The sequence below is a fragment of the Xenopus laevis genome, chromosome 8S (assembly GCF_017654675.1).
Source record: "Xenopus laevis strain J_2021 chromosome 8S, Xenopus_laevis_v10.1, whole genome shotgun sequence".
NCBI classification, from domain to species: Eukaryota; Metazoa; Chordata; class Amphibia; order Anura; family Pipidae; genus Xenopus; species Xenopus laevis.
In genome coordinates, this window is record NC_054386.1 from 71,997,501 (window position 1) to 72,010,325 (window position 12,825).

Sequence of the window (12,825 nt, forward strand, 5' to 3'; positions counted from 1 at the left end):
ACAAATTACCCGGTCATAGACAATAAAAATAAATTTGCTGCTAAAACACCCAAACTGCATAATTGCTCAAAAATGCCTTTGCGTGTTTTAGCAGAGACATTTCTCAGTATTGTCTATGACAGTGTATTTTCTGGCATTTTGTAGCCGTTACAAAAGCTGAATGACAAATAGAACTGCGTGTCATGCCCATATAGTTAACTGCCTGAAGCTGACGTCTGCAACTTGCCTAATTATTTTGCTGTTTGTTTCTTAACAGATTATGAAAATTCAACTTTTTTAGAGTTTTTAAAGTCCAAACAGTTGACTCCAACTTTGCAGCACTTTGTTCTGTACTCCATTGCGATGGTACCAGAAAGTGCCAAAACTGTAGAAGGGTTAAAAGCAATGCAACATTTCCTTAAGTGCCTTGGACGATATGGCAATACTCCTTTTCTCTTCCCTATGTATGGCTTGGGAGAGATTCCACAGTGCTTCTGCAGGTGAGTTCTGGTTATAATTTGTTATATATATAAGTTAAGAACTAGAGCACACACTAGGTCTTCATGAGGCAGAAGCCACAGATAAATACTGGAGTTTCTTCAAAAGGATCCGTGCCACTATAACTACTTTTTCAGCTACAGGGTATTGTATCATGAGAAAAATCTCAGTTCGAAAGTACCACAGGATTTCTTTGTATTGTTCACATTATAGCATGCTGCTGGTATAGTAGAGATTGTGCCACAAGGTGCAGAAACGTTCAGCGGTGGACAAACTTACCTATGTTCCATTTGGCAACTCATGGATAACTAGCTGACAATAATTGACTTGCCTGACTCAAAAGCACATTGTAAAAGAGTCACTCAACAGGCAAGGGCTTAAACCGAAGAACAATTTTGTTCTGGAGTTACCAAGAGTCCATACCTCAATTCAACTAAACTGCAGTTACATAACCTAAAGATAGATATGCAAGCAAGGAGCCCTAGGAATATCAGTTATATATGTGGTTGAAAATTCCATCTAAACATTATGCAAGTCTGATCAGTTACAGGAAATAACTGGTGAAGATTATTGCTGCTAAAGGATGGTGTACCAGTTCCTGGTGCTTGTGTTTCTTTCACCCAGGGACAGAACTAGGGATACACAGAAAGAAATGGTATTTATCTAATTCCGCTTCCCCCAGAGTTGCGTCCTAGGCACATGCTCTTCTGACTACCCCTAGTTTCGGCCCTGGCTATCCGCATAATGAAGACTGGAAAACAGGAGCTGAAATCTGAATGGAGGAGGGTGGTGCTCTTCATCTCATGCCACTTATTAGACTACTGGAATAATCATTTTGCAGATGCAATCTTATGAAAAGGTGTGATGATCTTAGGGAGGTGACTTTGGAGTTATAGCTTGGATGAGCAGGATTTATTTTGTTTTTGTTTCCATCTTTATTTTGAAAAAAGTGCCCTGCGAAACTGCTTTGCTATTTAAAGCAAAGCCTGTGACTTTTTGTGATTTATTGGTATCCAAAATCCAAAACTAGATAGTTGCCTTCTTCTGTTTAATGCTAAAGGTGGCCATAGATGATACAATTTTTAAAAGATCTTTTAGTTATCATTAGATCAAGGTTCTTGTTTAAATGTACAATTTGTCCATCAACTAAAAAGACAATTTCAAGTGATATCGTCTAGTTGAAGCCAGGAACAATGTGGGTAGCTGCCTGCTTGGCCCTGCAAACAGTTGGACAATGGATAAATTTCACTGTGACTGATGAAGATTTTCTAACCTGCCCAATCAGTTTTCTGACCTATGTCGGACAAAAAATGGTTAGATGCGCAATTGCTCGTTGCCCACTAACCTCACGATAATTTGACGGATTTGTTGGATAGCATTAAAATCGGTTATTATGGAGAGAAAAATCTTAAAAGTCTATGGTGAATTTAAAGGAATAGTAACACTAAAAATCAAAGTGTTTTAAAGTTGTGAAAATATCATGTGCTGTTGCCCTGCACTGTTAAAACAGATCTGTTTGCCTCAGAAACACTACTATAATTCATATAAACAAGCTGCTGTGTAGCAATGGTGGAAACTGAAAAAAGGCTATATAGCACAGGTTAAATAGTGTATAACAGATAACACCATTATGTTCTACAGAGCTTATCTGCACAGAGGGGTGGGTAAAGGAAGGCTGGGGGGAGGAGGGTGTCTACCCAGGGTAGGCTAGAGCACACTGATAACATCCCAAGATGGGAAACTCCTGTGACAACTTTGAAGACCTGGATCGTTACTACTACAGAGATGCTGAACTTTTAGGCTAGTTCAATATGTTTAATATATAAAATTGGGCATTTCTAGCCATATTTATTTTTAGGGTTTGGTTCACCTTTAACCAGCATTCCCGTGCAGTGGCATTTTTGAGAGTTCCACCTTATGGAAATGCAGGCACCCATCTCTGCAGTATTTTTTACAAATTTTTGCTGAAAATACATTTTTGTATCAAGAAATTGTCCTATTTCTGTCTTCTTAAAATATAAAAGTGCCCATTGCATTAAAGGGTAAAATCTAAATGCAGTATTGTGATAATTCTTTAATCACAGCAAAAATGATTTTTAATGTCCCCAAAAAAACTATATTTTGCAGCCTCAAATGTGACGTGTCAGTGGGTTTTATTGCCAGGCTGATAATGAACAATTTTCTTGGCCTTTGTTTAGTATGTATACTAAAGTAGTGACTGCAGCACCAATACATCAAAGCTTACAGCTTTTATCGCCAGGTTATCAGAATAAGGTGTCGTTTGTCCTGTGATTTCTAACCACCGGCCCACATTTGGTTTTAATGTAAACCTCTTAAGCAATTCTAGCAGCCAGTTACTCTTTGTGTTCTCATCAAGGCTACTGTTATAAATGGCACGCATGCATATTTATGTGAATGATTCAAAGACATTTGTAAGTCACATCCTTACATTATAAATGGATCCTGCATAAACAGAACAATACCTTACTAATGCCAAAATGGCTGATGTCTGGAAGGTCCATTTTAAAAGGCCCTTACACTTATTTAACTGTTAAGTAATGTAATGTTATTTAATTCTTGCAAAAGGTTCAGTGTACATTGTGGAATTTTGGCTATATCAATTTAATTAAGAATCCCATGCAATGCTAAGCAATGAGAAATGAACATTAAAATTCCTACCCACCTATACTTGTCCTTTTTGTTAGGCTCTATTGTTATCTCTTCTAAACACGTTATGTTTCATTAAGTTAATTAAATTTCCATGTGTACGGATATGGTTATTAGGGTCTGACCTTAGTTTCATGTAAATTGTGCAATGGGGCCCTAAAGTAGGGGAATGAACACACATTTGGGGTTTTGCTCTAGAAGTCTTATATGCTTAAAATCGCCATGATACTTTCTGTACCTGCAGAAACCCTTTTGGTATAAATGGCCAGTGATTAACCTGTACAAATTATACTACATTTTTACTTGTAAGCACTAAATTATACATAGCAATAAATAATATGCATTTTAATAACGACTGTTGTCTGAGGAGTAGACAAAGTATTTATTGCTTTCTGAGAAAGTGTTAAATTTGCACAATTCTACCCCTCCTACCATTGGCACATTTTCATAAACAGTGTCTTAAGTACAGGTATGGGACCTGTTATCCAGAATGCTCGGGACCTGGAGTTTTCCGGATAACGGATCTTTCCGTAATTTGGGTCTTCATATCTTAAGTCAACTAGAAATTAATTTAAACATTAAATAAACCCAATAGGCTGGTTTTGCTTCCAATAAGCATTAATGATATCTTAGTTTGGATCAAGTACAAGCTACTGTTTTATTATTACGGAGAAAAAGGAAATCCTTTTTAAAAATTTGGATTATTTGGATAAAGGAGACCATTCCGTAATTCGGAGCTTTCTGGATATCGGGTTTCCGGATAAGGGATCCTATACCTGTACTATTAGGGTGTGCTATAATTTGTAATTGATCAATGCACATTACTTGGTCTTCTGTTTTATTAGTAAATTAATATCTGCAAGTGCAGCTATTTTCAAAAATGGGTTTTTATTGACACGGGTACATAGTGACATATGGTGGTCCCAAGTATTTATCCCCTCTACTTTACAGTTGGAATAACTTGCCAGCAGGCAATGCTCAGTGTAAAAATAAAAACTTGGTAAATAGGCTGTGCAAAATAAAAATTTTCTAATATAGTTAGTTAGCTAAAAATGTAACGTATAGAGGCTGGAGTCCGGATATCTTATAGAACAGAACAGAACGCAACTTTCTGCTTTTCAGCTCTCTAACTGAGTTAATCAGTGACTTGAAGGGGGCCACATGGTACATAACTGTTCAGTCAGTTTGCAATTGATCCTTAGCATACAGAACAGATTCAAACAGTTATGACCCATTTGGCCCCTCCCCTCAAGTCACTGGTTACTCAATGGTAACCAATAAGAGAGCTGCAAAGCAGGAAGTAGTGTTCTGGCTATTATGTTAGACATCCAGTCACTCCAGCCTTTATACATTACATTTTTGTCTAGCTAACTATATTGAAAACATTTTTTATTTTGCACATCCTATCCATTTACCCAGTTTTTAACATTATTTGCACAATCCCTTTAATACAAAATTCATTATATTAGCAGTTTAAAATTCAAAAATATACAATCGGGATTGTGGGGGTAATCAAATGCTAAGTAAAATATATGTAAAATGCATTGAAAATGTGACTGATGTGGCCAGGGAAAAAAAATTTCATGCAAGCCTGCTTACAGCTGGGGCAAATGAGGCTATTGCCATCTTGTTCAGTGACTCATCAGAAGGGTGGCATTGTAGCAAATGCCATTTCTTGGGCCTGCCATCCCCAGCCTGCTCCACACTAACCTATTTGGCATTGAAGCAGGTCATGGGTTGGCTACATTGTTAGTACAAAGACCGCTATTGCACTAAAAGAACGGAATGTATGTTTTAAAAAACAGAAATTCAAATGTGACTTTTTGCCTGCCCCTGGTAACTACCCGCTCACTGTCCCTGATGCAAGGAACGGCCCTGACTGTAGCAGAGATATAAAATGCATTAAGGATCCTTGTAAAAGTGTGCATACAATTAAATCTCTGCCTCCCTGTCTGACATTGGGTGAATGTTTCTAGCTATTTCATACTCGATACAGAGATCTGCGTATGTGCCCATGTTTGCAAGGCAGCAGCCAAGCATAAGCCACAATAGATTTTGCAGAATTGGCTAGCAGTTTGTGCAAAACCATATCTCTTTAAATATGTCCAGAGGAGGATTTCGGTTTTAGTTACTTATTTTTCTTTGAAAAAGCTACATTTTCCGTTGCCGCTTTTCCTTCGATTTTAAGATGATGAGCCAGCAAGTTTGTTTTTTGTACGGTAATTCGAACCAACTTTTGCTGCTAGTGTTTGTTCTGTTCTTTCTGGAATAATCAGCAGGACGGTGGGATAATTTATCATGCACAAGCCCTTTCTCCTGTGATTGATGGATGGATTAAAAAGCAGCTCAATATTTTTTTAAGGTTATTTACAGATCAGTGAGCATTAGCGTGCTTAAATCCGTGGAACACTCCTGTGCCCTTGTATATATTGTCTTCAGGCTTATATAGTTTAAGACATTTAATTTTTTTAAATCATTTTTCCTAAATTAGAATTAATGAGTCAGTACAACATTTAACATGGGGTGATAAGAATTTGGCAGCCAACAAAAACTTAAATTCTGAGCAGCTTTCCAATATACATACATTCATTGTTAATAGTTTTCCAAGTTATTTTTAAATATACAGGAATTGCATTTGAAAACAATGTCTAGTTTAGCTATAATAATAAGTCAGATCAAGTGGACTTGCTGTATGCATAGGGCGCTGTAAATTAAGGGGTGCCATAAATTTAAGGGCTTCTTTGCACTAACTCCTGGTTCTGACTCACGATTGTGTCACAGAAGTTTGTTTTTCAGCTGCTGATCAGCTGATTTCTCCTACAGTGAGTCAGGGTTTGGAAAGAGAAAATGTAAATAACCAGACATATGCTGATTTTGATCACCATTATGTTTATAAATAATAAGAAAAAATGTCATTAAAGGCAAAGTGATTCTCTTCTACATGTTTCAAGAAAATTACTCTATCCATTTAATAAACTTCCTGCAGACCTCTATGCTCCCATGCCTCCCCCGTTACAGACCTTTGTCAGTCTCACACAATGGCTATGTAGTCGATATTGCAAATAGAGGGTTGACTGAGGGCCTCGCTAATAGCTGCCGGGCAGGCCTTTCAGTGGGAGCTGGGAGAGGCAGGGCGGAATAGTTCAAAGTAATAAACTTGATTCTCAAAGTAATAAACATGATTATATGTGCATTCCGTGTACTATGGATATTGGTCAATTAAAAATTCTGCATTGTTTCTGAAATAATCAATTTTATATTCACTATTCCTCTCAGCATCTGTTTCTCTTCATTCTGTCTTCAAATGAATGTTAGGTGTCAGATGAATGATCCATTATATCTTATAGAGGGGGGGCTATCTTTCCTAGCAGAATTATTAGAGCTCACTCAAATAACTGATTCCAGTTCAAACAAAATCTAACAAAATAACTTCCTGTTGCACAAATCCTGCATGTAGAGAGACAGGATTTCCGTTGAGTGAGTGATTTATTTTATTTAAAAAAAACTCAGGTGAATAGTATCGACCAGAAAACTGGAATCAAGTTTGAATCTAATTTGATTAGAGTTTTAAAAACTCGATTAGAGTTTTTTCTCCAACAAAAAATTAAATTCAGGAAGGCATTGACTAAAACAACAATTTGGCAGTTTTAGATGGCAAATTGTCAAATTTGAGTTCTTACAGGGCTAGTGTACGATAAATCTCGAAAATCGAATTTGAATTTTTAAAAAAACTAAATCGGATTTTAACAATTCCCTCATCGAATTTGACAGTTTTGGTCATAAAAGTTTTGGTCATAAAAAAATTCAAAGTTCGAATTTTCACTTCGACCCTTGATAAATCTGCCCATATGTGGTGGCATATAGTAAAAAAGTATTACACTGTGGGGGTTATTTTTCAAAAATCAGAATTTTTCAGATTTTTTAAATTAAAAAAGTAGGACCAAACTAAAATCTACCATATGACCTTATTTATTATTAAAAAAGCACAAATTATTCAGTTTTGAGAAAAACCCAGAAAAACCGTATGAAAAATTGTATCATGCAATTTTGTCCGAGTTTTTTCCCCAAATCATATGTTTTTTTCCGTTATTTTTTCTGAAAAGCCCAATTTTTTTCGGATTATTTCCCGAAAAGTCTGAAATAGTTGGCTAATTCCAATGCAGACTACAGAAACTTCCAAATAGGATAAGGACATCTCCTGTCGACTTATATACAACCTCGGCAGGTCTGAGATGTCTGATTTTCGGATTCAAACTTTTGCAGCCTCAGGGTTTAAAACATCCTGAAAACTTTGATTTTTTTTCACTAATTATTTCGATTTTACAGTAAAAAAAAAAACTAAAATTTTTTGAGTTTTTGACATTTAGACTTTGATAAATAACCCCCTGTATGTTCTTGTTGTCTCTTCTGAACCTTAATAGGTATTAATTATTTGTGCTGCAATGTGATATATAGTATGATATACATGGAAGTGGTATAGTCAAGTTTTATTGCATCCCTAAGTATGTTGACAAACAATGTTTGCAATATAATATATCTTACATTATTTAAACAGCTACAGGCTTATTGTGTTCAGGAAACTTGCATTTTATTAACAATATTCTTTACATTTCCTCAGATTCTTCTTCTGTAGAAAACACTTTAGATAAATTGTACATTCCAAAGCAAGGCATTTCTCTCTCATCACATACAATCTGTCTTAATTCTCTGGGATTTTTGTACTGAGATACAGTTATTGAAGGCATTGATATATTTTATTTGCGGTTTTATGTCTTCTTGAGGAAAGCCAATTTTAACTGGCTGCGGGTAAATGAAAGAAGAAAAAAAGTCTCCGAGACCCTTTGCTTGTAAAGATTAGCTGGAAGATACTAATGTACTGAGTCAGGCATTTTGTGCCTTCCCGGCATCTGTCTCCTTTGATCTTTCCCTAAGGCACCTCGTGCTGTGTGAGAAGGATTCATCTTGAGCAAATAGGGCTAAAAAATAAAATCTATATCCATCTATATAAAAACACTGCCATGTAAGCAGAAATTGCTCAGTTGCAATCTCTATTGTACATGATGTAGATACAGTCGAAAACAAGCACTTCTTATTTTGCATGCTGCCTCCTAATAACCTGGATCATTTAGAAAGGCAAGACTCTACATTAGCAAATGCCTTTAGCTCAAGCATCCAATCAGTAATCAAACAGCTCTTTGAAACACCAAGGGGCAGATTTATCAAGGGTCAAATTTTGAGTTTGTAAAAACTCCCATAAACTTCCATGAACTCGAAATTCAAAAAGAAGAAAAAATTTTTAAATAATCAAATTTTTCAAATTTGGATGAATCGGATTGACCTGCAAACTCAAATCGAATTTTTCACCAAAAAAAAACCTTGATTTTCAGGATGTCTCCAAACAACTCCAAATTGATTCCAGGACATCCCCCATAGGCGAAAACAGCAATTTGACAAGTTTAAGGTGGCGAATATTCAAATTCATTGAAAAGAGAAAGAGAAAAAAATAAAGAGAACACTGAGAACCAATCCTCAGCAATAAAGTGCTTCTTTACTCCTTATTCTCACCAAAAAAATCACTTCTACAAAATGCCAGTGCAATAAATGAATTGATTAAATACCTTTGATGAGGCTTCTAATTAATTTAGTTAGAAGCCTCATCAAAGGGTATTTAATCAATTTATTTATTGCACTGGCACTTTGTAGAAGTGATTTTTTTGGTGAGAATAAGGAATAAAGAAGCACTTTATTGCTGAGGATTGGTTCTCCGTGTTCTCTCTTTTTTTTTTTTTTTTTTTTTACTCGAGGGGGATATCCCTTTTTTTCTCTCTTTCTCATTTCAATAAATCTTACCCTACTGACATAAATCTAATCCCCCCTTTTTTTTATCAAATTAAAAAGATGTTGTTAGATCAATTTCCCCTTTAATCTGAATATTCAAATTCTTAAAGGGTCAGTACATGATAAATTGTAACTAGGGATGCACCTAATCCAGGATTCGGTTTGAGATTTGGCCAGGATTCTGCCTTTTTCAGCAGGATTCGGCCGAATCCTTCTGCCCGGCTGAACTGAATCTGAATCCTAATTTGCATATGCAAATTAGGGGTGGAGAGAGAAATCATGTGACTTTTTGTCTCAAAACAAGGAAGTAAAAATGTTCTGCCCTTCCTACCCCTAATATGCAAATTAGGATTCGGTTCGGTATTCGGCATTCAGCCGAATCTTTCACACAGGATTCTGGGGTTCGGCCAAATCCAAATTAGTGGATTCGGTGCATCCCTAATTTTAACTATTACCTACTCGAATTACTCGAAAATAAACTCGAAAATTTGAATTTTTAAATTCAAAATTCGAAATTCTAATTTTCACTTCAACCCTAAGTCTGCCCCAATTATGATTATTCCCTAGGTCTAATTGTTGTTAGGGGGATTACATAAGGATTAGTTTGCAAACCTGTTAAACATTTTGATTAGCTCCCTCAAGCATACATTTAAATATATGCAATATTAATTACATAAATGAAAATCTTCACAGTCATTAATTACACTGTAAAAAAAATGCGTAAAGAGAATTCACAAACCTGGAGTCAATTTTACTATGGTTTCTGTGGGGCAGATTTACTAAAGGGTAAATTGTTGATGTTTAGCAAAAATTCGCCAAAAGACAATTCGCCATGACACTGCCTATTTACATTTTTTTTTAGCCATTTGCCACATTTGTTTTAGGGTGGGCTCATTTTTAGGACAATAGAGGATCTCTTGTTTTTATTTTGCTTCCTTGGACATTTTTAATTATAAGTGGCCACTTCCAGCAAATTCACCAACATCTCTAATAAATGCATACATTCGACGTTTATGTAGCCACCATATTTAAATTTAAGCATGCTTACGAAGTTCCGCTAGGAAGAAATTAACACTAAAGAAAATTTGCGAAGAAAATTTTGCGCTGCCTGACGTAGTTGCTCTCAGTATAGTGAAACTTTCCAAAACGAAAATGCGGACCTACTTAAATGTGCTCCTATGTGTTACAATTCCAATCAGCAATTAACTTTGGCTTGGCATCCACAATAAGACTAATGAAAGTGAAACTCCAATTGGTTGCTTTGGATTACAGAGTACAATGTACTCTAGTTTTGTGAATGCCCTCATAGGGTAGAGTCTTAGCGCTATTGGTGGCAGGGGGCAATAGAATTTCTTTTAACAAAAATAAAAAGAGACCAGAAACTGATGCCATGCATTTTCTACATTAGAATACATTGGTACAGCACAGTTCCTATACCCTTTGACCCATTCTAACTTGTGGTATCTGTAGCTCCTAACCTTAAAATTCTGATAAATAGCATACTAGAGTTCAGAAAACTCAGTAATTAACTGTAATATTTGGTTACATTGATTTTCCAGAACATCTTAAGCAATATGCAGCATCTATTTGCCTGATCTGTCAAGCAGGTCCTTAATAACCACATCTTTGTATCTGTATTCCCCTTCAGTGTTACCACCAAGACAGTTTAAAAGCATGGTGTTAATTATGGTTTATTTATAGTGGCTGGAATCAAAACCAAGTCTGATATGTTAAACTTTAATTACTAGCCCCATCTTAAATACTGTGCATCTATATAAATAGATATCACTCTATGGCATTCTGATGAAATCGTAACAAACAACCACATGGATACAACAATAAAAATTAGAAATACAAACCCAGAATGCTCAAGACCTAGGGTTTTCTGCATAATGGGCCTTTCTGTAATTTGGTGCTCTGTACCATATGCAAGAATAATTTATACATTGAATAACTGCAATAAGATTGTTTTGCTTCTACTAAGGATTCATTTATTGGGATCAAGTATAAGGTAATGTTTTATTATCACAGGGAAACGGAAATTTAAATTATTGTATTATTAAATATGTGGGAGATGGCCTTCCCATAATTCTGAGTTTTCTGAATAATGTTTTTTTTGATAAAGACTCCCTTACCTGTGCAAGCATGGCTGTGCTATTTTCATGGCGTTCAGTTTAAACAAGCAATAATAATAATGTTGATGTACTATTAATATTATTAAGGAATGGTGCTCCACATTTTGGAAAGATCCCTTACCTAAAAGACCAGGTCCTAAGCATCCAGTGTAATTGATCCCGGACGTCTCCTTTATGTCTTTATAGGCTTCTTTTTTATGTATAAACTAATAAAAGGCAGTCAGCATACACTCCCCTGCGATCATGATGTAGGCCTCATTTCAAGTAATCAATTCTGTGTCTATTGATGTTGCATTTTCTAGTCTGATTTTTTTTACACATTGGGGTATATTTATCAAAAAGTGAAGTTAGAGGTCGCCACAGTCCTCTAGAGTGAATTTCCGCCTCTCTCCATTTATTTTTATGGGATTTTGAAAGGCATATACTTTCACTTTCACCCATTGATAAATACTCTTTTAAAAATCCCATAGAAATTAATGGAGAGAGTGGAATTACACTGTAGAGGACTGTGGCCAGGTCCGGACTGAGAATTAAAATAGGCCCTGGCATTTCAGGTACACAGAGGCCCAAACAGCCCACACAGAGGCCCAAACAGCCCCACCAGCCCACTAAATACTGACTTTCTATGGGGCCTTATAGCAGCCCCTCTGGCATTTGCCAGAACCCACAGATTGCCAGTCCGGGCCTGACTGTGGCGATCTCTAACTTCACCTTTTGATAAATATACCCCATTGCCTTAACATTTCCTACTGAAACAGCATGTGTCCCAATAAAAACAATGGGTTATGATATTTTTTGTACCTGGATATGTGATTTTGTATTTTGATTCACAGAGTTATAGAATCAGTTATCTTCCTTATTACATGAGGGCCATCTACCATAGACGCCATTTAAATCAATTAATTAAACATTTTAAAAAATATTTCCCTTTTCTCTGAATCCTGTTGGGCTTATTTAATGCTTAAATGTGTTTAAGCAGACTTAAGGTATGAAGAGCCAAATTACAGAAAGATCCCTTACCCAGTAACTCCAAGTCCCAAACATACTAGATAATAGCTCCCATACCTGTATTAGGAAATACATTCCATATGCACATATGCCCCATTACAGAGCAAAGGATATATTTTTTTTAATTTAATCTCTAATGACCTCAAAACTGGAATAGGTTCTTATTTAAAAAAAACTTGAACGGCTAAAACTCAAACTAATATTACCGACCCAAAAACTCAAATCTAATTACTAAACTCGAAATCACGTTTTTTCTCTGGAAAAAACTGAAATGTCAGGAAGGCTATTTACATCTTCAAATGGGTCACTGAACCTCTGCCATTGACTTCTGCATGAACTTTGCAGGTTTTAGGTGGCCAATAGTCGAATTCCATTTGTTCCCTGGGTCAAGGTATGATAAATCTCGAATTCGAGTTTGGAGTATTTATTATTATTAGTATTAACATGTATTTAAGCGCCAACATATTGCGTAGCGCTGTAAAGTAAATGTGATTATACAACTAAATCACATGAAATGATGTACATAGAACATATTGAGTTACATACATCACAATCAATACCGGTACAAAAGGTGAGGGAGGCCCTATGCAGATAGAGCTTACACTCTAAAGGGATGGCAGTAATACACAAGGTGTGGGAGTGGGCAAGATCGAATTAAGTGGGTGAGAAATGTGGTATTGTATGTGGTGTTGTGTTTGGT

The 12,825-nt window shown here is 36.0% G+C and overlaps 1 protein-coding gene across 1 annotated transcript in view; it reads left to right on the plus strand.

The window, feature by feature from the left end:
• The window catches only part of chm.S (choroideremia (Rab escort protein 1) S homeolog), an 88,388-nt gene that overhangs the window by 30,644 nt on the left and 44,919 nt on the right, over positions 1-12,825 (plus strand). Inside the window, exon 8 of the mRNA XM_018233059.2 lies at positions 257-479. Within this exon, the coding sequence (XP_018088548.1) occupies positions 257-479 (223 nt within the window). The remainder of the gene's footprint in view (positions 1-256; positions 480-12,825) is intronic.